This window comes from Leptodactylus fuscus, chromosome 6 (assembly GCF_031893055.1).
Source record: "Leptodactylus fuscus isolate aLepFus1 chromosome 6, aLepFus1.hap2, whole genome shotgun sequence".
Classification (NCBI taxonomy): Eukaryota; Metazoa; Chordata; class Amphibia; order Anura; family Leptodactylidae; genus Leptodactylus; species Leptodactylus fuscus.
Window position 1 is genome coordinate 164,412,670 of NC_134270.1, and position 24,649 is coordinate 164,437,318.

General features: G+C 49.1%; 3 protein-coding genes across 3 annotated transcripts; 2 read left to right on the plus strand and 1 right to left on the minus strand.

Moving 5' to 3' along the window:
* Nucleotides 1–5,133: 5,133 nt before the first annotated feature.
* U2AF1L4 (U2 small nuclear RNA auxiliary factor 1 like 4) lies at nucleotides 5,134–19,474 on the minus strand. Its single transcript, XM_075277906.1, has 8 exons — nucleotides 19,388–19,474; nucleotides 18,679–18,766; nucleotides 16,203–16,269; nucleotides 14,876–14,925; nucleotides 14,661–14,759; nucleotides 7,123–7,256; nucleotides 6,948–7,043; nucleotides 5,134–6,427 (listed from the first exon to the last, which is right to left on the minus strand). Exons 1-8 carry the CDS (start codon nucleotides 19,429–19,431, stop codon nucleotides 6,298–6,300), a joined length of 708 nt encoding a protein of 235 aa, XP_075134007.1. The 5' UTR covers nucleotides 19,432–19,474; the 3' UTR covers nucleotides 5,134–6,297.
* On the plus strand, nucleotides 7,372–12,373 carry LOC142208988 (G protein-activated inward rectifier potassium channel 3-like). Its single transcript, XM_075277907.1, has 4 exons — nucleotides 7,372–7,435; nucleotides 8,492–8,718; nucleotides 8,792–9,977; nucleotides 11,954–12,373. The coding sequence occupies exons 2-4, from the start codon at nucleotides 8,497–8,499 to the stop codon at nucleotides 12,337–12,339; spliced, it is 1,794 nt and encodes a 597-aa protein (XP_075134008.1). The 5' UTR covers nucleotides 7,372–7,435; nucleotides 8,492–8,496; the 3' UTR covers nucleotides 12,340–12,373.
* Nucleotides 19,475–19,727: 253 nt separating the features above from the next.
* On the plus strand, nucleotides 19,728–23,960 carry PSENEN (presenilin enhancer, gamma-secretase subunit). The gene is made up of 4 exons (XM_075278856.1): nucleotides 19,728–19,823; nucleotides 20,904–21,025; nucleotides 23,331–23,435; nucleotides 23,649–23,960. The coding sequence occupies exons 2-4, from the start codon at nucleotides 20,965–20,967 to the stop codon at nucleotides 23,786–23,788; spliced, it is 306 nt and encodes a 101-aa protein (XP_075134957.1). The 5' UTR covers nucleotides 19,728–19,823; nucleotides 20,904–20,964; the 3' UTR covers nucleotides 23,789–23,960.
* The last annotated feature ends 689 nt before the right edge of the window (nucleotides 23,961–24,649 follow it).

Consider the following 24,649-nt stretch of genomic DNA (forward strand, 5'->3'; position numbering starts at 1 on the left):
AACCGTTTTTTGTCTATGCAAATAAGTTCTCTCACAGCACTAGGGGCGGGCCCCAGTGCTCAAACAGCACTAGAGGCAGGCCCCAATACTGCAAGAGAACTCTCCATCTTCTTCAGGAACGGGGTCTTCTTCCGGAGCTGGGGTCAAACTTCTAGGCCTTGGGCAGCCGACTGCGCATGCCTGCCGGCCGCAAGACAATGGCCGCTCACAATTCTGTGTAAGCGGCCATTTTCTTGTGGCCAGCGGGCAGGCGCAGTCGGCTTGGTCCGAGGCCTAGAAGTTTGAAGCCACCGCCGGAAGAAGCAAAGAGAGCCCGTTCCTGAAGAAGATGGAGGTGGCGCTGGAGAGTTCTCTCGCAGCATTGGGGACGCTGCCAGTGCTGTTTTATATGCTGGGGACTGCCCCCAGTGCTGCGAGAGAACTCATTTGCATACCGGAAAAAACTGGTTTTTCTATGGAACGGTGGCCCGGAGAAGACATCTAAAGGTAGGAGAAGAATAGTATTTCTTAAGGCTATTCCTATGTTAGGGACAAAAATTTGATTTTAATGGTAGAATCCCTTTAAAGAGGACCTTTCACCACTTTTGGGCACATGCAGTGTTATATACTGCTGGAAAGCTGACAGTGCGCTGAATTCAGTGCACTGTCGGCTTTCCCAATCTGTGCCCGGTGTAAAGAGCTTACGGTGCCGGTACCGTAGCTCTTCTATGGTCAGAAGGGCGTTTCTGACCATTAGCCAGAGACGTCCTTCTGCCTCGCGGCGCCAATCGCGCTGTGCTGTGGAGCCGGGAGGAACGCCCCCTCCCTCTACTGATAATGCTGGTCTACGGACAAGCTGTGCGAGCAGAGGGAGGGGGCGTTCCTCCCGGCTCCACAGCACAGCGCGATTGGCGCCGCGAGGCAGAAGGACGTCTCTGGCTAATGGTCAGAAACGCCCTTCTGACCATAGAGCACTACGGTACCGGCACCGTAAGCTCTTTACACCGGACACAGATTGGGAAAGCCGACAGTGCACTGAATTCAGCGCACTGTCAGCTCTCTGGCAGTATATAGAACTGCCTGTGCCCAAAAGTGGTGAAAGGTCCTCTTTAAAGGATTTCTTTGGGATCAAGGTATCGATGGCCTGTTACTAGATTGGATTTCTGGGGTCCGACTTGGCACTTGAATGGGACATGGCTGCCGAATAGACTGCTAGTGGATGGACCAAGCACCTTCAAGTAACTGCTGCCCCCTCCCACCAATCTGATATTGATCTTTTCTATATTGTGATCTTGAGTGACCACCCCTTTAAGGCTAAGACCCCAGGTTATGGAAATGCGGCATTTTTTGAGCCAAAGTCAGGAGTGACCGGAAAAGGGACATGAAATATAATATTTTAATATGTTTAAATCCACTCCGGACTTTGGCTCAAAAACTGTGTTTCCACAACGTGGGGCCTTATTAGCCTAAAGGGAAGCTATCATTTTATCTACAGCACGTGCGCCCCTGTACAGGTCTATGGGCCCATAACCACTTCTGCTGCTTTTGTGTACGTGCGTCCAGGCCGTGTCCTATATTTGTCCACGTTTGCTGTACAGACCGCTGTAGGGAATCCTATAAGATTAATCTGGGATTATGGATGACTGTACTGAGGCGATGCACCAGCCGTGTTTATGGGCGGGTCAGAATTTGCAGACTATGGTCGTGTGCATGAGGCCTTGTCGTGCAATTAGCTGTAGCTTTAATTAAAGGGGTTGTCGGAGACTATATTGATGGCCTATCTCATATCAGATTATTGGGGTTCGTCGCCCACAGCTTGGAGGACTGTGGCCGCTTCACAGAAAGCCAGGTGCTGTGCTGTACATCGTATAGGGGTATTGCAGCTCAGCCTTGTTCATTGGAATGGGACTGAGCTGCAGCATGGCCATGTGACCAAGGGACGTGAGCATCTGAAGTGTTGGATTATACCAACCTGATATTAAGGACTGGTCATGGGTATCATAGCGCTGGAACACCCCGCTAAGGAGAGGAAGTCCTACTTTGTGGTGCCGCCTCCTGCCTTGTGCGATTGACAGGTCTCTCCTTATACATATCTACGACTATAGAGACCGATCAGTTAAGAGGTTTCGGCTCAGTCACCCTCCTCCCCCGCTCCTTACAATGAGACTCTATGTAACTCATGCTGCTAATGGTGGAATCTTAAAATTGTGTTAAACAGCACCACCCTCATCCATGGGTTGTGTCTGGTATTGCAGCTGAGCTCCACTACAAGGCCATGTATGTTCTAACCCTGGACAATGGTGACCTCTCTATGGTAATGGTGGGGAGTTCACGCTGGTGCCCCCTGGAGGTTATTAGTCTCCAGATTCCTTGTTTCTTAGTGATCTATACTGGTCGCTCTTCCTACCTGTCATATAGTTTGGAGCAGCAGACCTGCGGGCAGGAAGACACATCATAAATCTATAGGACAGGAAATCTGCTGAATGGACAGTTATCACAGTCCAGATTTGTCTGTGTGTACGGGGCCTAAAAGGCAACTCAATCCTGATCACTAACACAAGGGATGTGATACAGACGCCTGATCTGCAATGACGACGCTCAGCCTGCGGGTAGTTTTGCCTCGTGACTTCATTTCCTAACATGAGTGAAGGAGTTCTAGGGTGACGTGGCCATCTTTGGTCACATGATGGCACCTCTAGCCTTGTACCGATACCCTTTTCATAAATCCTTGAGCTGGACTGAGTCCTGTTGTGCTGCAGTACCCTTGTACTACCACTATAGAATAGGTGGCGCTGCAGCTACTGGAACAGGAGCAGAGATATTCCAAGCTTATGAGTCAGAGGTTTGGTGTTGGCGCCCCCACTTATCAGGCCTAGGCTTAAAGGGATTCTACCATTAAACTACTTTTTTTTTCTGATTACCACGTTGGAATAGCCTTAAGAAAGGCTATTCGTCTCCTACCTTTAGACGTGGTCTCCGCCGCAGAACCGTAGAAATACTGGTTTTAACCGGTATGCAAATGAGCTCTCCGCAGCAATGAGGGCGGGCCCCAGCACTAAAAGGCCGATGAGCGCGTCCCCATTGCTGCCCAGAGCTCTTTCCTGCACCGCCTCCTTCTTCTGCAGCAACTCCGCCTCTTCTGGCTTCTCTTGCAGTTCTATACAGGAGCATAGAGAGGCCACCGCGGTGGCCATTTTTGGGTAGCCGCTCTTGCAGTTCAATACAGGAGCCGGCGGACATTTTGGGGTGGCCTCTCTATGCTCCTGTATAGAACTACAAGAGCAAGAGAAGCCAGAAGAGGCGGAGTTGCTGCAGAAGAAGGAGGCGGCGCAGGAAAGAGCTCTCGGGCAGCAATGGGGATGCGCTCATCGGTGTTTCAGCGCTGGGCCCGCCCTCATTGCTGCGGAGAGCTCATTTGCATACCGGTTAAAACCGGTATTTCTACGGAACGGCGCGGCGGAGACCACGTCTAAAGGTAGGAGACAAATAGCCTTTCTTAAGGCTATTCCGACGTGTTCATTAGAAAAAAAGGTAGTTTAATGGTAGAATCCCTTAAAAAAAAAAAGAAAGCCACCACTGAGACCCTTCAGCAGAAACATCCCAACCCTACACGACGTTCTATAGACTGCACCTACATCCTGGCACCTGCAGCCTCCTCTGTCTCAATCCCATGATTCCTTAGCTAGATGCAGCGCCATCTCTGCCTGCTGGCAAAGCATTGTCATCATCCTTTAAAGCAGCGGTTCTCAACCGGGGTGGGGGTGGTTGAATGACCCTATCCCAGGGGTCACCTAAGAATCATAAGGGTAAGTTCACAGGGTTTTTTTGGGGAAAAATATGCAAATCTGTTCCCCAGGATGTAATTAGGAGAACAGTGCCCTCTAGGAGCAGCCCCCTTAACATCATGCATGACTTTAATAAGCCTAATTCATCCTGGAGAACAGATTTGCATATTTTTTCCATAATCCCCCAGTGGAGCAGAAATGGCTTGTAAGTCTCCATTCGCCTGTGAAGGTGCACACTCTCCCTAAGGAGTGTTATTATCCCCTGAGTTTTTTGGTCAGGATTTTGAGGCCGTATCCTCCTAAAAATCCTGACCAAAAAGACGGCTCCCAATGCAATCAATGGGAGCCGTTTGTTCGGGCTTCCGGAAAACGAAGCGATATGCTCATTCTACAGGCAGAGTCGCCTCGCGATTGGGCCTGAAGACACTCCCTCCTCCCGATTTGGGCCCAATCTGGAGCGGAGTGCACGACTGGATGCCGGTGCAGCTGTTCTAAGGGTATGTTCACACGGCAGAATGTGCATTCTGCATGTGAACGTTCTGCACAACAATATGGCGGTGCAATGCACTGGCATCCCATCGCAGTATTCCGCTCTGGATTAGGCCCAAATGAATGCACCTAATTGGGAGGGAGCCTCACGCCATGACCGATTCAGCTGTAAAATCCGCAGCAACAAGGATCATCTAGTTTTTTTTCGCTACTAGTTTTGGCAGTGGATTCGGAGGCAGATTCCGCATCAAAAAACTTCATGTGAACTAGCCTTAACGTTTCCATCCCCAACATTCATCTGCCTAATAGGTGACAATTACAGATGAACACAGCCGTTTCGAATAGCACGCTCCCATAGAAGTGAATGGAAGCGGCCTTTCCTTTCTATGGGAGCGTGCTATTCGAAACGGCTATTTCGAATAGTGTTCGCTCATCGCTAGTGACTGCGCTGCAAGTTGGTCTCACCCCGTGGAGAGGATGTGTGGTACAGTCCACTTACTCTAGTATCTGGCGCACCTCATGTTTCAGGTCGGGGCCCCATATTGTAAAAATGCAAAGTTTTGGCCACATTGGAGAAACACACCATGTTTTAGTTCCTTCACGAATCATGCGGCCAGGAAAAAAAGATTGTGAAGTACTGTCCGTTCCCTGCCGAGATCTGGCGGCAAGCACACGGACCCTATTATAGTCTATGGGGTCGGTGTGCTTTCACTGGCACATTGCTTGTAGTTTCGTTCAGTATTCCATTTGGGGGGTCCCCATGCGGACTCCCCCCGGACAGAATACCAGCGCAGATGTGAGCTAGGCCCTTACACTACTATTCACCTTCTTCTCCTTTCCCGGGTGTTCTATTCGTAGCAGTGAGACGTGACACAGGCCGTTCTGGGGATCTACACTTTATTAAACGGATGTCAAAACAGGAAGTTACATCATAAATGAGAACAAACTTTACAGATATGAAAAAAGAGGCCGAGAGAAAGTTCAGCAAAGAAAAAGAAACCTGTGGGGGGAGGGGGTGTCGGTGTATGAACACATAGAAAAAGGGAGGGGGGCAATGACTGTCTTAAAGGGATCTGTACTACAGACAGCACGTGTAGTAGACATCCAGGGGGCGCTCTTCTATGGGTGGGATAGGGTGGACATTAGAGAGTCCTGCTTGCTGTCTATAGGACACTGTTGGGGTACGCTCACATGGAGAAGGTAAAAATCTAAAATCCACCGCGCAGGCCGATGTCTGATGCTGAAACCTCATCTGTTCCGGATCCTCTTAGGGAGGTATTTGAGGTGGTCCTCTGCCTCAAATGGCTCCCAAAAACCAGCCCTTGTACAGTTGGCTTTGCACCCTGAAAAAAAAGCAGCATCAGTCATGCCAATGGGTGGCAGCGTCTCCATGTGCACACACCCCAATACAGCGTGGATTCCCTGCCTACAAATCCACAGCATGTCCATTCCCATGTAGACGTACCCTAAGACCCCACACACAGGACAGAGTCCGCGTCCAACATGGGGCCAAACGTACAACGGATGACGCTTAGACTGCAGCTTCGGTCATGTGCATGGGGTCTTATATAGGTTGTCTAGGATTTGGAGCAATGGGGGACAGTCGGGGGGGGGAGCACACCCGCTTATCCCCGACCCCCTTTCTGTCCTGAGCCGTACGCGAGTGACGTCACCAGTCCCCGTCCAGTGGTCACGTGACGCTCGGGACTTCCACGACTGCAGCCGAGGACAGAAAAGGGGTCAATGTGGACAAGCGAGCGCCAGAGACCCACAAGCGTTAGTTTTTTTTGTTTGTTTTTGTTTTTATTAAAAATTTTTACCTCCCCACCCCCCCATCCAAATCCATGACAACCCCCCCTGTAAGGCAGGAGCCCTTCAGAAGGGGATGGGCCAGTCTAGTGACCTGAGGAGTGGAGAGAAGTAGCCTTGTCCGGCCACCTAAGGTAACACTTCCTGGCCGCTCTGCTGGAGGATCATGATTATGGACAGATTGGTGCCGAGGTGCTGCGGGTTTTGCGGCTCCTCTTTGAAAAATGCTTCGCCCTTAGAAGCGGCCGTGTCTGTGTCGTGGGGAGCGAGAGCGGCGGCGTCCTCCACCTCCTCCTCCTCCGTCTCGGTTAGGCCGGTGCCTGTCGTTCGAGAAGCGCTTTGGAGAGTGGTGTTTGGCTCCGACCCTGGAAAAGGGAACACGTACCTCATGTTATCGGGGCACAACCTTAGTGTGATACTTTGACAACTGCTTTTGGAAAGCTCCTGTTAAAGGGGTGGTCTGGAATAAATAGCAAAGACAGGGGGGGCTGGAATGGTACCAAACACGTGGCTGCAACAGGCACCTGAACCCCTCAACTTTCGGCTAAGCCAGGGTGCAACGTACCAACCAAACAGTACTAGGGGGTAGAAATAGTATCAATTTTCTTATTTTATGCCCCCTCATTTATCTTAGACATCTCCTTTAATCCTATAATGATGTCCTTGGGCCTGAGGCTGCACTACTGACAGATTCTCATGACATGTACCGTTCCGACTTTTGTAGTAAGCTGCGGTTACACATCACCCGATCACCCTCAGGTGCAGCAACAGCCCCGCTCACATCTATCTGCAGATTTGCCCCATGAACGGACATTGCTGCAAACTGCGGACAGATGTGACCGGCGCCTAATGAGTTAACAGAGCTGTCCTACTGCAGGGACTTACTGTCTGTTGCGGCCTCGGCCGTACAGCTGTCGCCGCAGAGCGCTGGATATTGGCTTCAGGTGCATAAAGTTACAGAATCCGCCGCGGTTACATTCGCTGTGGAGAGAGAGGACAATGTATTACTTATAGGTCGGGGCGTCTTGAGGTGACGCAAGGACGTGGCGGCGGCGCTCACCCCATCTCGTACTGACGGCAGCAGGACTCCCTGAAGTCAGTGACCGGCGACAGCTCGGCGTGGATGGCCTGCCCGTTGAACCAGCGGTTGTTCAGCTCCACCAGGGCGCGTTCGGCGTCTTCTTCTCGGCGAAACTGTAGGGAATAAACAATAAAAGAATCAGAGAAGGGAATCCTGGGAAGAGTAAGACGTCTTCACCTCACACTCCCCGCCACAGGCTGATTAGAGCCGCGTATAAGAAGGTTTAAGCAAATAGGATTGGACACTGAGATCTGGGGCAGACGGACAGAGGAGCCTCGCCGAATACAGACAGGTACGTGCCCCCCACCCCGAATACACACAGAGACCCCCAAGCACCAAGGTGATGGTGATACAGTAAGTGCCCCTATAGGATATATACGGTGATAGGGAGGGAGGACTTGCAGATTTACAACCTGCAGGGTGACTGCAACAACACTGGCCACGGATCAGCATTACTTCATTATAGTGATACGCACCGGCGGGGTCAGGGGTAAATAACGGATGTCACGATTTTGCTCGTTTTGCATAAGTTTGCACCCCCCAAATGGAATTTACATGAAAATATATGAAATGGTATTGTTGACCGGGCACATCTGCAAATAGCTGCAACTTATTTGTCAATTTTAGGATTTCCCGAGCTTCCCTGCTCTAACTTTGGGTGCCCCTCCTCTTCCAACACCCCCGTCCTATCTCTGACCCCCTGGACTTTTCAGGACAACTGCTTCACCTCCAGAACCCCGACTTTCTCTTACACCTTTCCTTGCTCCACCTTGGTTGCCCTGAACCTTCCCCGACAGCCCTTGCTGCTCCTCACACTTCCCTGACACTGCTCCACCGCTCGTGACCCTCACCTTGCCCGACCCCACTGCTCCACCGCTCGTGACCCTCACCTTGCCCGACCCCACTGCTCCACCGCTCGTGACCCTCACCTTGCCCGACCCCACTGCTCCACCGCTCGTGACCCTCACCTTGCCCGACCCCACTGCTCCACCGCTCGTGACCCTCACCTTGCCCGACCCCACTGCTCCACCGCTCGTGACCCTCACCTTGCCCGACTCCACCGCTCGTGACCCTCACCTTGCCCGACCCCACTGCTCCACCGCTCGTGACCCTCACCTTGCCCGACCCCACTGCTTCACCTCTCGTGACATTCACCATGCCCAACACCACTGCTCGTGACCCTCACCATGCCTGACACCACTGCCCATCCCAACACCCCCACTCCTCTCCAGTGCCCCTCATCTTCCCCACCAATACGTTTTTACTGACCCCAGTATATTTTAGAGGTTCGAGTTCACAGGCTGCGCAACGTAATGTTCTAACATGTCCCTTTCTCTTGTATGGACAGACCCCATGACGAGAACAGAATATCAGCGCGGCGTCCACACCCCACCACTGGGCAAGTCAGCGGTCAGCATCACAATGCCTGGGGTGGCCGAGGGCTCCGATACAGACAAAGGAGGAGGCCAGGAACCCAATGGGAGGTGTTCGGGAATGGGGCAGCCCAGGCAAGTCCTGGCCTACCTTCCCCGACCCCCCACAGACACCAGTCGGTACCGGAGCTTTCCCCAAAAGGTAAGAATCCGAAAACATCCTGAATAACTGGCCCTATTTTATATACTATTAACCTAGTGTCCTCTTCCCACAGCCAGAATGTGTGGTGGTCCCAACGTATACCGCAGAGCCAAAGCCAACCCCGGTACACCCTCAACTACCCCTTCCGGATATAATGCCGCGCAGTGCGTACAAACGTCACATGAGCACCACCGACATTGTATACTCCTACCCGGGACGGCCACGTCCAAGTGTCTGTATCTCATCTGACCTGCCCAAGTACCGTCGAAATTCCCTCAGAGACGGTGGAGCCGGCAATGGTCGCTGGTACCCTCGGCATGCCATCAGCGTACCCGATATCACTCACGGGCCTAGATACATGCCGCCACGTTTGTTTTCTACCCCAGTGGCGGGACCCGAACGGCCAAAGCAACGGTGCAAGCTGATGGAAGCAGAACTCCACCAAGGAAAGACGTCAACCCAGCGAGAGCGCCAGAGGTACGTGGCCAAAGACGGCAAGTGCCAGGTCAACTTGGGTCGCATAGAAGAGAAGGGACGTTTCCTCTCGGACATTTTCACCACCATCGTAGACCTCAAGTATCGCTGGTTCCTGTTCGTCTTCATGATGTGCTACATCGTCACCTGGTTCTTCTTTGCGACCGTCTACTATCTGGACGCGTTTTGGCGTCTTGATTTACTCAACTTCGACAACGATGACTGGGAACCTTGCTTCCAGAACGTGGACAGCTTCACGTCCGCGCTCCTCTTCTCCGTAGAAACCCAACGCACCATCGGCTACGGCTCCCGCATGGTGACCGCCAACTGCCAAGAAGGCGTCTATCTCATCATGGCCCAGTCCATCGTGGGCTCCATGATCGACGCCCTCATGGTGGGATGTATGTTTGTTAAGATTTCGCGACCCAAGAAGAGAGCGCAGACGCTGATCTTTAGCCAGAACTGTGTGGTCTGCCCGAGGGATGAAAGGCTTTGTCTTATGTTCCGGATTGGGGACCTACGGGATAGTCACATGGTGGACGCTAAAATAAGGGCCAAGCTCATCAAGTCCCGGCAGACGTATGAAGGAGAATTCCTCCCGCTGGAGCAGTCGGAGATCAACCTCGGCTATGAGACCGGAGAGGACAGGCTGTTCCTGGTGGAGCCGCAGGTTATCTGCCATGTCATCGACGACAACAGTCCCTTCTGGGAGATGGGGCCGCAGCAGCTGCTCCGAGAACAGTTCGAGATCATTGTCATATTGGAGGGGATCGTGGAGGCGACAGGCAAGTAGGCCACCCCATTAACCATTACTAGGCTCACCTCCCCCATTAGGGCTATGCAAACAAGACGATTTGCTAAGAACGTGAAGTTTTCCAATGAAATACTAGAATATTGCCTCCATGCTTTACACTGCAGGCAAATAGGACAGTCACATATAAGTAATGAAGGGATATAAACTAAGCCCTTGTACAGACAGTCGCGGCTAGCTGTTTTTGGACCGGATATGAGGCGGCCTCTGCGTCAAAATCCGGTCCAAAAATCCTCCTGTGAACCCAGCCTTAGATTCCGATGGAGTTCATTGCTGGGCCAAGATCTGTTGCCCTCGAACTGTGGGGGGCCATGAGTGGGACCCCTTATCTCTTACCTATGTCTTAAAGAGTATAGCAAGAAATGTTACTTCTGTATAGAGGGCCGGCTATCTGTCCTTATCAATCAGGGGCTCCCCATGCTATACAGTGCACAGAGCAGGAAACTTACCTCCATGTCCTGTATAGTGTCTTCAATGGGAGCAGGGCTGCGGTGCCGATGCCTGGCCGGTATGCAATGTATGTATGCATGTGGAAGTGGCCCCAACAGCTGATGTGTGAGGGGACCGGATGTCTGGCCCAATCACCAACTAGAAATTTATGGCCACAGGCCATAAAAGTTCCTGGACGACCCCTTTAAGCCATTAAGAGATCTTATTCTACAGCTCTATAACAACACAGTGCTGCAGATGAAGCCCCGCACAGACATCTTGTGCCTTCCTGGGGTGGTTGCTTGGTGTGTGGATTGGGTTACAGGTTGTCCCCCTGTGTAGACATGACAGACCTCCCGAGCTGTATGCTTTATCTGCTGCTCGCACACACGAGAGCCGTGATGGCGAACCTATGGCACGGGTGCCAGACGTGGTAGTCAGAGCCCCATCTGCGGCACAGATCATACTGTGTAGAGGTCACTATGGAGCAGATTGTACTGTGTGGGGGTCACTGTATAGCAGACTGGACTGTGTGGGGGTCACTGTGGAGCAGATTGTACTGTGTGGGGGTCACTGTGGAGCAGATTGTACTGTGTAGAGGTCACTATGGAGCAGATTGTACTGTGTAGAGGTCACTATGGAGCAGATTGTACTGTGTAGAGGTCACTATGGAGCAGATTGTACTGTGTAGAGGTCACTATGGAGCAGACTGGACTGAGTGGGGGTCACTGTATAGCAGACTGGACTGTGTGGGGGTCACTGTGGAGCAGATTGTACTGTGTGGGGGTCACTGTGGAGCAGATTGTACTGTGTAGAGGTCACTATGGAGCAGATTGGACTGTGTGGGGGTCACTGTATAGCAGACTGGACTGTGTGGGGGTCACTGTGGAGCAGATTGTACTGTGTAGAGGTCACTATAGAGCAGATTGGACTGTGTAGAGGTCACTATGGAGCAGATTGGACTGTGTGGGGGTCACTGTGGAGCAGATTGTACTGTGTAGAGGTCACTATGGAGCAGATTGTACTGTGTGGGGGTCACTGTGGAGCAGATTGTACTGTGTAGAGGTCACTATGGAGCAGATTGGACTGTGTAGAGGTCACTATGGAGCAGATTGGACTGAGTGGGGGCCCTTCACTATTTATATCATACAGTGTCAGTTATATAGCAGACATGTGATATTATTATAGGTCATAACATTGCACGGTCACTATAAAACAGATCTGTGCGATGTAAATAGTGAATATTGATTGTTCGAAATTATACCTAAGGCGGCACAAAATGGTTTCTATAACTGAAAGCTCTGTAAAGCCCCATTCACATGACTGTATTTTACGGGTCCGTAACTGTCCTGCATCTGTACAGTATTAAGGTTAAATTGTGGTGTTGGCACTTTGTGATAAATGAGTGGGTTTTGGGGCGCAGTTTGGGTGCTCGGTCTCTACAAGGTTCGCCATCACTGCACTAGGGGATACTTCACACTACAGACAAATCCACATTAATCCATTTCTTCCTGATGACAGGAATGACCTGCCAGGCCAAGAGCTCCTACCTCGAGAACGAGATCATCTGGGGCCATCGCTTCGAGCCCTGCATGACCCTGGAGAAAGGAGCTTTCCGGGTGGACTATAAGCGCTTCCACAAGACCTTCGAGGTCCAGCTTCCCCGCTGCAGCGCCAAGGAGATGGAGGAGATGCGGGAGCTCGAGGGCTCGGAGTTCAGCTTCTACTGGGAAAACGGCGACTTCTTAACCGGCCGCAGGCACACGATGACGGACAAAGGTGAGGATGAAGAGGCGGAGGAGGATAAGACTCAGGGGGAGAGGTTCTCAGAACGCAGCGGGAGATTGATCGGAAATATCGCCGAAGAGCGAAGCTCGGACTTCAATGGCAGCGACTACAACCTGTAAGGTGCCCTCCCCCGCTTTGTAAGGGATGGATACACCAACTTATCTTCCTCAATGAGACGTACAATAGCGATAAGGGGAATTGGTTCACTGGACCCCATTACATAACGAAACGTGTTATATAGAGCGGAACATGCGCCAATCTTTACTCAGCAGATTGTTCCAGTCAGCAACCAAAGCATCCTCGAACGGAGACTATCGCCGACCTGGACTGTATACGGCGGTGCGTCTATTGACTGTATATATGGAAGTGTGTCTATTGACTGTATATAAGGCGGTGCGTCTATTGACTGTATACACGGCGGTACGTCTATTGACTGTATACACGGCGGTACGTCTATTGACTGTATACACGGCGGTACGTCTATTGACTGTATACACGGCGGTACGTCTATTGACTGTATACACGGCGGTACGTCTATTGACTGTATACACGGCGGTACGTCTATTGACTGTATACACGGCGGTACGTCTATTGACTGTATACACGGCGGTACGTCTATTGACTGTATACACGGCGGTACGTCTATTGACTGTATACACGGCGGTACGTCTATTGACTGTATACACGGCGGTACGTCTATTGACTGTATACACGGCGGTACGTCTATTGACTGTATACACGGCGGTACGTCTATTGACTGTATACACGGCGGTACGTCTATTGACTGTATACACGGCGGTACGTCTATTGACTGTATATACAGCGGTAGTCTATTGACTGTATATACAATGGTGCTTCTACTGACCGTATATATGGAGGTGCGTCTATTGACTGTATATACAGCGGTGCGTCTTTTTCTACAAATTATTATTAGTATTAATGAATCCAAGGTAGTAAATAAAGAACATTTAATTTTTTTTTTTTTAATTGATGTCCAAAACCCGTCCCCCAACCCAAAGCTTCACTAAAGGGGTTTCCTGGGACTTCTTACTTAATAACTTATCCTTAGGATGGGTCATCAATTGAAGATCAGCAGGGTCAGATACCTAGGACCACCACAGATCAGCTGAGAGAGCGGCGGAGTTCCCTGCATGCAACTCACATTCATCAGTCACATGGTCTGTTCCAGTGAATGGGCTGAGCTGCCATACAAAGCAGGGCCACTACAAGATGTATGCTGCTGCGCTTAGTAAGTAGTGACGAATCTGGAGTCTCTTCAAACATGGAGGGAAAGGTGGCAGATAGAGCGCTGCTCCCTGCATTCACTTCTATGGGGGTTCTGAAGACAGCCTAGCATACTGAAAAGCGTTATCTGGCTTCTATTATTGAGGACCTACCCTTACGAGAAACCGGATAACGCTTTTCAGTATGCTAGGCTGTCTTCAGAACCCCCATAGAAGTGAATGCAGAGACCACCTTTCCCTCCATGTTTGAAGAGACTCCAGATTCTTCATTAGTTGCCAAGCACGGCAGCGTACATCTTGTAGTGGCCCTTAGGGTAGGTCATTACTATATGATCTGTGGTTGTCAGACATCCGGGAGACCCCCATAGATCAGATGTACAGAGGGTGTAGGTAATGTATAATGTATGGGTTGCCTCGTTGAAGTCTATGAGACAGCACTAGAGTACCTACACTCACCGCTAGTTTGGCAAGTGAGGATGGAAACGACACCAGGAGCTGCGCTCTCTCTGCAGTGGTCCCAGAAGTTATACCCCTGAAGATCCAATATTAATGGCCTATCCCAAGCCCCCCTAGCGGACCCGAACTCGAATGCAGGTGTAGACCTATTGTCAGTGTCTGGTGGGGGTCTCAGCACCTGACCCACCACTGATCACTGACATTTTCTAGGACCCCAGTCACATGGAGCTGGCTCACTGACATTGGGTCTGAAGGTCTCCAGTGTTAGAGGGGCACTAGTTAGTGGGGGCCCCTTCTAGTCAGTCACATAATTAGAAGGTTCTTCAAGGACTTAAGGATAGGTCATCAATATGTGCTGAGTGGGGGTCTGACATAGCGATCAGCTACTTGAGAGCGGCCTCGTCCCTGTAACAATAGCGTCACATTCACGTGAACGGTCTGAGCTGCAATACCAAGAATAGACACTACACAATGTACAGCGCTGTGCTTGGTATTGAGAGAAGAGGCTACAGTACTCACTCACAAGCTGATCTTTGGGGGTCCTGGAGTCAGACCCCCCCCCCCCCCCCCAATCACATACTAATGACCTATCCCAAGGATAGATTGTCATTTATCAAGACTGAAAACAATTAAGTGCCTTCTTTCCTATCCTACAAACCCCTACACACATGGCAACCTCATCTATTACACATTTTCCTCCAGTCCCTCTCCATGCTGCTGCTAGAACTAGAATCCCTTACCTTGACGTAGACGTTGCCCACAAGGTGATCCCCGAGGTTGTCACAGATATTCATCTCCTCGATCTCTCCGTATTTCTGCTCCACTTCAGTGAACACCTCCTGCAGGGACAAACAACCCCATGTCACACACATTCTGTTACACTGACCATCTGCGAGACTACAACTCCCAAAATGGAGGGACGTGTGATAAAGGAGGGTGTGGATAATTCACTCACCTCAAAGAAGTCGTCATAATGTTCCTGCACCTCTACGTCGCTGACCAGAGCTGCAAGAGAAGAAGAAGAGTCCTGAGCATAGAGGTGACCCTATAGTACAGTATCTGTTATCCCTATAGATCTATCTATCTATCTAGATGGATAGATAGTTAGGACACAGATAGATATGAGAGATAGATAGATATGAGAGATAGATAGATATGAGAGATAGATAGATATGAGAGATAGATAGATAGATATGAGAGATAGATAGATAGATAGATATGAGAGATAGATAGATAGATAGATAGATATGAGAGATAGATAGATAGATAGATAGATATGAGAGATAGATAGATAGATAGATAGATAGATAGATAGATAGATAGATATGAGAGATAGATAGATAGATAGATAGATAGATATGAGAGATAGATAGATAGATAGATATGAGAGATAGATAGATAGATAGATATGAGAGATAGATAGATAGATATGAGAGATAGATAGATAGATAGATATGAGAGATAGATAGATAGATAGATATGAGAGATAGATAGATAGATAGATATGAGAGATAGATAGATAGATAGATATGAGAGATAGATAGATAGATAGATAGATATGAGAGATAGATAGATAGATAGATATGAGAGATAGATAGATAGATAGATAGATATGAGAGATAGATAGATAGATAGATAGATAGATAGATATGAGAGATAGATAGATAGATATGAGAGATAGATAGATAGATAGATAGATAGATAGATAGATAGATAGATAGATAGATAGATAGATAGATAGATAGACGGCCCAGTGCCCACACCACAGCCGCCAATTGAGAGGCCCCTAACTAAACAACCACCAGATAAATCCTGTGCTGAATTTGACGTGTCCCCCACTAGTCTGTTTATTCCGGCTACAGCGGTCCCATGGGTGCATGGTGTGGGATCAAGTTCCTCACCCTTAAAGCTACTGTGTAGGGACAAGTCAAAAGACCCCCGCAAAAATCAGCAGGTTAGGTTGACATTCATTTACTGTGTACGGCCACCATTACCCAATATTATTATAATTTTTTTTTAAATGTAGATTGTGAGCCCCATATAGGGATCACAATGTGCATTTTTTCCCTATCAGTATGTCTTTGTAGAGTAGGAGGAAATCCACGCAAACACGGGGAGAACATACAAACTCCTTGCAGATGTTGTTCCTGGCGGGATCCGAACCCAGGACTCCAGCACTGCAAGGCTACAGTGCTAACCACTGAGACACCGCGTTGCCCCCACATTACCCAATATTGTGACTACTAGTGGAAGATCAGGTTATGAGAGTGGAAGAGACTTACAGTGGGAGCCATTTGCGCTCTGCGCCGTGTTCTGGGGGTTCCGATAAAGATTCAAGAGGACGATCGTCTGAAAGACAAAATAAAATCATCAATTATATGGTCATTATGGTAAGAAGGTAAGCCAACCTCTTAGAACAGGAGGTTCCCCTAGACCTAACACTGGTGGGGTTTATTATCTTGTACACCCCAAGCTTAAAAGAAAGCTGCTGCGGCTCTTTGTTAAGTGCCTGAACCCCCTTTGGAGCTTTCTGTTTTCTGGAATTGTACCGTAATGCTAAGATCACTCGACCGTGTTGAGAAAGATCCCTTACACTAAGTTCACACTAGCATTCGGCTTTCCGTTCTTCGGACCCGAAAAACAAAAAGCTAACCCGCTAAAAAACCAGTTACCTGCGGACGCCATAGACTTTAGTGGGGTCTGCTGACAGGACTTTTCTCTGCATTTTTTTTTCCAGTGGATTCAGGGACAGAACAGAAATCAAGCACCAGTGTGAAGCCAGACTTAGCCCCATTCGCATCAAATACTCCCAAAAATCCAGCAGGAGGTTTCTTTTTCGCAGTGGAAAGATTCTAATTACCGGTAATTGGATTTTCCAATTGAATGGGTTTGAAAGATGTCCGGCCGTGAACGCCGGTGAGCGTTTTATGCTCTCCGCCGCAAAACCGTTTTGTTTTTTAAGTCGGACACAGAGTCGGACATGCAGTACTCTGTGTCCGGTTTAAAAAAACCGGTTTCGCGGCGGAGAGCATAAAACGCTCACCAGCGCACACGGCCGGACCTGGTCTGACAACTTTCCGTCTTCTGCATGCAGAACATGGAAAGCTCAGAACAGACTCCGGGCACTAGTGTGAACTCAGCGTCAGCAGAACACAAGGGAGGCGGAAGGGATTAGGGGGCCTTCACAGTTGCGCTCGTTCTCCGGTTTGTACAATCTGCTGGGTTTCCAATTTCAGCACTGGCGAAACTGGACAGGGGATGGAAACCTGGCGGTCAGTTATAAAACCCATTCACTTGAATGGATTTGTAAAGGTGATGTGTGTTTGCAACTTCTGCCTGTCCGTGGGGAAACAGTATTTTTTTTTTTTTAGCCAGGCATGCAGGACTTTGTTTCCGGCTAAAAAAAAAAAAACACAAAAAAACAAAACAAACAAAAACGGTTTCCCCGCGGACGGTCACCTTTACAAAAACCCATTGGAGTAAATGGGTTTTAAAACTGACCGCCAGGTTTTTGTTCCCTGTCCGGTTTTGCCGGAGCTGAAAACAGAAACCCAGTGAAATGTACAAACCGTAGAACGAGCGCAAATGTGAACAGTCTCTTAGTGAGTTATATATGTGTATATTTCTGTGTAATAGTCTGAGCAGTTGCCTGGACATTTCCTTTAGGCAGCTGTCAAAAAAAAAAAAAAGCCGGAGTAAACGCGCGTCCTATTTTTACACGTGTATTTTGCAAAAATACACGTGCGTTTACGCTGTGTGAAGGATCCCTTAGGTGGCGCAGTCTCTGTTTCAAGAGTGTATTCAAGGCTGTATTGGAGTCTGTCACAAAGACCACCAAACATTGAGAGAGAGAAAATCCTGCAGGAAGGACTTTTTTTTTTTATTTTTATTAGCTGCATTCAGTTTCAAAACGGTGGTCACCTGACAGACTCCACTGACTATAAGGTCCGCCAGCCTTCGCGTATAATCACTGTTGTAGTAGACTGGCTCTGCGTTGTTTGGGGTTCCCACCAGCACTAGTGTGAACCTAACATTACCTGTGCGATCTGGTGGGCTCAGTCCATCCATTACAGCTAAACACACACTCGGCATTTTGGGGGTTTTGCATGGCTGAAGTGGTAACTCTGCCTCTCTTATACGCAGCTCTAACCCATCTGGTTTCATGTGGATACAGAAGGTGGTGCCTCATACTAACAGTCACAGCAGCAGGCAGCGCCATCTACTGGATCCACAGCGTACCAAGCAACACCTGCTTTAAAGAGGACCTTTCATCACTTGGGGCACATGCTGTTTAATACACCTCTAGAAAGCTGACAGTGTGCTGAATTCATCACACCATCAGCTTTCCCGTTCTGTGCCCCCGGTGAAGACCTATCAGTGCCGGTACTGTAGCTCTTCACAGTCAGAAGGGGGTTTCTCACAGTCAGTCAGGAACGCCCTGCCTCACAGCTCCGCCTATAGCGCTGTATTGTGAGCGGGGAGCAACGCCTCCCCCACCTCCTTATAGTACTTGTCCATAGACTACTGGGGGGACGTTCCTCACCGCTCTCACAGTACAGTGCTATAGGCGGTGCTGTTAAGAAGGGCCTTCCTGACTGATTGTCAGAAAAGCCCTCCTGACAATGAAGAGCTACGGTACCGGCACTGATAGCTCTTCAGTGAACGGGAAAGCCGATAGTGCGCTGAAATGGCGAAAGCTCCTCTTTAGCTCACGCCATTCTAGCATCTACTGTCTGAAGATCTACGCTGCATCATTACCTGGCTGAACGTTGGCTTGTTGTGGAGTCGGGAGCAGCGGTCTCCATGGCGGCACGCTCCGATCTTGAAATAGAAGGAACAGTTTACCCTGGAAGGAGAAAGTGACCGTGAATTAAAGGGGAACTCTACCACTATGGAAGCATGTATCGGATACTAAAACCTATCGACCTACCTATTGGAGGCTTTTATACAACCCCTTATCCTCAGTGTCTCCCCCGCCCCAGATATACTTTATTACTACTATACACCCCGATGTGCCACATGTTACCCATGTGGGGGCCGCGGCTTTTGTTCCCGCCTCCCCTGCAGCCGCTCGGACTCTCCTCTACTCCGGCTGGAGGTCCATAGAGAAGAGCAGAGACGGCCATGTACCCGAGAGTCAGAGAAATAAGAGCCCCGGCCTGTGCACAGGTGCAGGGAATGTCACTCTCTGGAGGACCCCTTTAATATGGCCCAAATCCCCCCAATCCTGCACCTATGAGGTCTGCAGGTCCCCAGATATAAGGGATGTTACAGATGGGGCCCATGTGGGGGCAGGAGGCAGCCATTATACACAGGCATCAGCATATGGAGGCAGCACTAGACAGACTACAAACAGGGGCCGCATGGGTTAACTCATCTCAAGGGCCACAAGCAGCTAGGGGCCCCATGAAGCTATCAGACCACACGGGGCCCATACAGGACCCTTCTCCCGGGGCCCCAGACTTACTTATCCTTCTCAGTCCCGAAAATCGATGCCAAGTACTCCGCCATCTTCTACCGAATGTGCCCTCCCCTTTCTCAACGCCCCACTTCCTGTTTATGGAGACGTCATATCCGCTTCCGCTCCACGTCCCGCCCTCGCTGTAGTTCCTGCGTGGGCCTTTGCTGCGGGATTATATGGCCCCGCCCTCTCTGATGCCTCTTCCCAGGCTCCGGTAATCATGGCCCCATCCCCGAGTGTCCGCCTGACAGGGAGCTTGGGGTCACCGTGCGGACTGAGGGTCCTCAGTTCACGACTAATCCTCGGTGGAAGACTACAACTCCCGGCAGGCCATGGGGCGTCATGGCGGTTGCGCATGCGCACAGTCCTCATTGCTGCCAGGACTACATTTCCCGACATGCCCTAGCTCAGGTGACTCCTGGCAGGAAGAGGAACATTGGGGGTGAGCTGATATGTCCATCGTCTGATATAAACGGGAATTATCGCGATTTATCACGATTATACTATCACGTGACTCAGAAACTGCATGCTGTGAGCAACTACAAGTCCCAGCATGCCTCTGACACCTTTCCCCATACAGATCCTGGGTGTTTGGTCCAGAGAATGTTATAAGGGGTGTTCATTTCTACGTTTGTGCCCCATGTTTGACTGCCCCACCCTATAGGATGTGCTATATGATCATCCCTCACTATCTATAGGATCTTTGCTTGCTGTCAGTGACTAAGAACCTTCTGGATGAGATCAAGAGGCTAAAAGGTCCAGCATGACCTCTTACTTGTCACAGCTGAGGGTTTGCTTCAGTTGTATCCAGTCCTCTATGAACTGATACATTGTAACGAACTATCAGCACACGATGGAGATTGTTTAGATTGGATACATTGTAACAAACCCTCAGCTGTGACATCTTCTTAACTCTCTGAGCGATGCTTTGTCTAGGGATTAATCTGGGGAACGGATTAGATTTGGCAGGGGGCTGTGAGGCTGCAGGAAGTGAAGGGTTAACCCCGCAGGCTGCTTTGTGTCTGGGATATTAAACCATATCTCAAACATGACCAAATACGGCCCTGGTGAGACCTGAGAAGAATGGAGGCAGGAGCGGGGGGCACAGCGCCAAAATACGTCAAAACACAGACGCAGACTCTTCAGCGTGATAAATCATTAGCGGCCTGTAATGTGTGGGGGGTCCGGGTAACCCTTTATCTCCTGCCTAGGGGAGAGCTGGTCCTCTTTGCTATCAGATTTGTAGGATTGTGCTTGATATTATGCTTTCTAATGGCCGCCACCCAGCTTTCCATATGCCCAGAATGGTATAGGAATCTACATTATTATATAACGATAATACTGCCCGGTGTCGGTCCTCACTGTAGGTCTAGTATTTTATTTGTGAATGAGGAAGAGCAGGATATACAGGGCTCGAGGTCCGTCTGATAGCTGGGAGCCGTGGGGTAAGGGGGAATGGAAACAGTCAGTAAGATCTGTAAAGAGTCCTAGGTCTCATCTCATGTCTTACTCATTTTGACAGAGACAGAGAGATCCCAACCATAAGTGTATCCTGAATATACAGCACCCCGACTGACGCCGCCATGAACCTGGAGCGGGTCCCCAATGAGGAGAAGCTGCAGCTGTGTAGAAAGTATTACCTGGGTGAGTGCAACAAGTGTATATATATATATTACCCTGGTGTCTCCAGGTGTAGCCTCCCGTCCCCGGTGTCTAGAGACGAAAAGAAGGAACAAATAGTCCCAAAAAAGGTTGAAATATTCAACATACAATTTAGTATAAAACAGTATCTTTTATTAATGAAAACTCATTTCTAAAATTACATTGTACGGAAAATATTAACACACAGACACCAATATTCAACACAAGCTGGAGCAACCCACTCAAGCGGGTGAGACTACTGGAAAAATAATACCAGGCACAAAACCATATGTACCGTATTTTTCGGACTATAAGACGCACTGGACTATAAGACGCACCCAGGCTTTAGAGGAGGAAAATAGGGAAAAAAAATTTTGAAGCAAAAACTGGTAAAATATTTAATGTATGGGAGTTGTAGTTTTGCAACAGCTGCAAGGCCACACTGACAGGTGACCCTGCAGCTGTACGGGGACGCATAGAGTGTTTTTTTTTTTTTGCGGGGCCAGAAGTACTTTTTAGTTATACCATTTTGGGGAATATCTATTGCTTAGATCACCTTTTATTGAAAAAAACCCCCCGTGGTTTATGATATATGATTTTCTACTTTTATATATATATATATATATATTCTAGGGACAGGAGGTGATTTAGAACTTTTATTTATTTCATATTTTTATTATATATTTTTAAAGCTTTTTTTTTTTTTTACTATTTTATTCCCCCCCGGGAGATTGAACCTGCGGTCACTTGATTGCAAGTCCCATAGACGGCAATACAACTGTATTGCTGTCTATGGGACATTCTGTCTATTAGTATTACGGCTGGTCATAGACCCAGCCGCAATACTAATATACAGCAGTGACAGGCCGGGGAGCCTCATTAGGCTCCGGCTGTCACCCGGACAGGTCGGCTCCTGCGATATCGCCGCGCAGGAGCCGGCCTGCAACTCTACAGGTACGGGGCCGGTGGGGACCGGCCCTGGGGGAGAAGGGGCCGCCGATACTGACTACAAACCCGGCATCCGCTGTACTAGAGAGGCGGATGCTGGGGAGGGATAGACGCCAGCACAGGTGCCGGGGCCTGAGACATCGCTGCGCTCCTCTGCCCTGCATGAAGCCAGCGGCGGGGGGATGGAGGAGCGGAATAGCAGCATCACTCCTCCCGCTGCTGGCTTCATGCAGGGCAGAGGAGCGCAGCGATGTCGCAGGCCCCGGCACCTGTAATGGCGTCTATCACTTGCCAGCTTCCGCCTCTCTATTACAGCGGATGCCAGGCGCCACATTCGGCCTATAAGACGTACCCTTCTTTTCCCCCCAAATTTGGGGGAAAAAAAGTGCGTCTTATAGTCCGAAAAATACGGTAAATAACAGCACTGAAATATCAGCATATATGACACTATGCATACACATATGTATATATAAACTCCTTTCCCCCAACTCTAGATCATAAGAACATACTGACACAAAATATATAAGTATCAAAAGGTATGGGGAAAGCCGTACTGGGAGTTAAGTGTCACAAGGAAACATCAGAAAAAAACAGTGCTGGGCATTTATATTCACTGGTGGGCATGTAGTGTAAAGTGCACATAAGTATACAGCCCATTAGTGGAGAGTGCCTAGGAAAGAAGAATGCATTTCTTACCCATAACTAAAGTAAGGTCCAGGAGCCCGCTGGTGTGGTTGGTGCGACCAACCATACAATGTAATTTTAGAAATGAGTTTTCATTAATAAAAGATACTGTTTTATACTAAATTGTATGTTGAATATTTCAACCTTTTTTGGGACTATTTGTTCCTTCTTTTCGTCTTTACATACTGTTTCTGGTTGAAATATTCTTTCTATTACTGGGCCTATTTATGGGAGTTGAATATGTGTAAATTGACGCTTTATATACTCTCTTGTGCTATGCTTTTTCTCCAGTGTCTAGAGGTTTAAGCCTCCGGTTCCAGTTGTCTAGAGGTTTAAGCCTTCAGTCCCCGGTGTCTAGAGGTTTAAGCCTCCGGTCCCCGGTGTCTAGAGGTTTAAGCCTTCAGTCCCCGGTGTCTAGAGGTTTAAGCCTCCGGTCCCCGGTGTCTAGAGGTTTAAGCCTTCAGTCCCCGGTGTCTAGAGGTTTAAGCCTCCGGTCCCCCGTGTCTAGAGGTTTAAGCCTTCAGTCCCCGGTGTCTAGAGGTTTAAGCCTTCAGTCCCCGGTGTCTAGAGGTTTAAGCCTCCGGTCCCTGTGTCTAGAGGTTTAATCCTCCGCTCCCCGATGTCTAGTATTGATGGCCACACTATTAACCCCTTCATTCTCTTGCCATTTCCTCAGGGGGATTTGCTCTGCTGCCGTTCCTTTGGCTTGTTAACGTCACGTGGTTCTTCAAGGAAGCGTTCTTCAAGCCGGCGTACACTGAGCAGCCCCAGATCCAGAGCTGTGAGTAGTGGGCAGAATGATTGGGTGGGGGGTCCTTCTTGCAGTTATTTATATGTGGGAACGTTACTTATCCCAATTTTCCTAGACGCACTTGCCATTCAGGAGTCTGGGAAAGCTTGGTATATACCCCCACTGTAATGATGACCATTTGACTTACAATCCAGCTTTCCAAGGACACGGCTGCACCTGCTAATTCCCTGTTTCCCCCTGCAGATGTGAAGCGCTCTGCCTTTGGCCTCTTCGTCTGGGTGGTCATCCTCACAACGTGGATCAGCATCTACCAGACGCATCGCGCAGGCTGGGGGGCCACCGGTGACTACCTCTCCTTCACTATACCTCTAGGCATCCCCTGATATCCGGGAGACCCTGTACCTCAAGACCTCGGACCACCAGAACTGCACAGATCTCCTTTTTCTTTCCCGGACCCCACATCACAGTGCATTAAGAGACCAAGCAGCGCGTTGGCCCGGACTCAGCGCTCCGCTGTACAATGGGCTGGTCTCTTGTAATTGTCCAATAAAATATTCAAGAAAAACAAAGGTTCGGTCCTTGTGGTCGTTCTCACTACTTTTCTGGCTGTAAGAAAATCCTTTAATAGTCCCACAATGGGGAAGTTTAGCAGCATCGGTTATACAGTGACGGTGGGTACAGATAAAAGATAGAGGTAAAGAAGGGGTATCACAATTTAACCCCTTCCCGCCGATGGCATTTTTTGATTTTCGTTTTTGACTCCCCTCCTTCTAAACCCCATAACTTTTTTATTCCTCCGCTCCCAGAGCCATATGAGGGCTTAATCTTTGCGGGACAAATTTTTCTTCATGATGCCACCATTAATTATTCTATATAATGTACTGGAAAGCAGGAAAAAAATTCAGAATAGGGTGGATTTGAAGAAAAAATGCATTTGTGCGACTTTCTTACGGGCTTCGTTTTCACAGCGTTCACTGCACAGCCAAAATGACCTGTCCCCTATATTCTGTGTTTCGGTACTATTCCAGGGATACCAAATTTATAAGGTTTTATTTACATCTTAATCCCTTAATAAAAATACAAAATATATATATTTTTTTCTAAAAGTCGCCATATTCCGTCAGCCGTAACTTTTTTATACGTCCGTGTACGGGGATGCATAGGGTGTCTTTTTTTGCGGGGCCGGGTGTACTTGTCAGTTCTACCATTTTGAGGAAATGTTTTTGCTTTGATCACTTTTTATT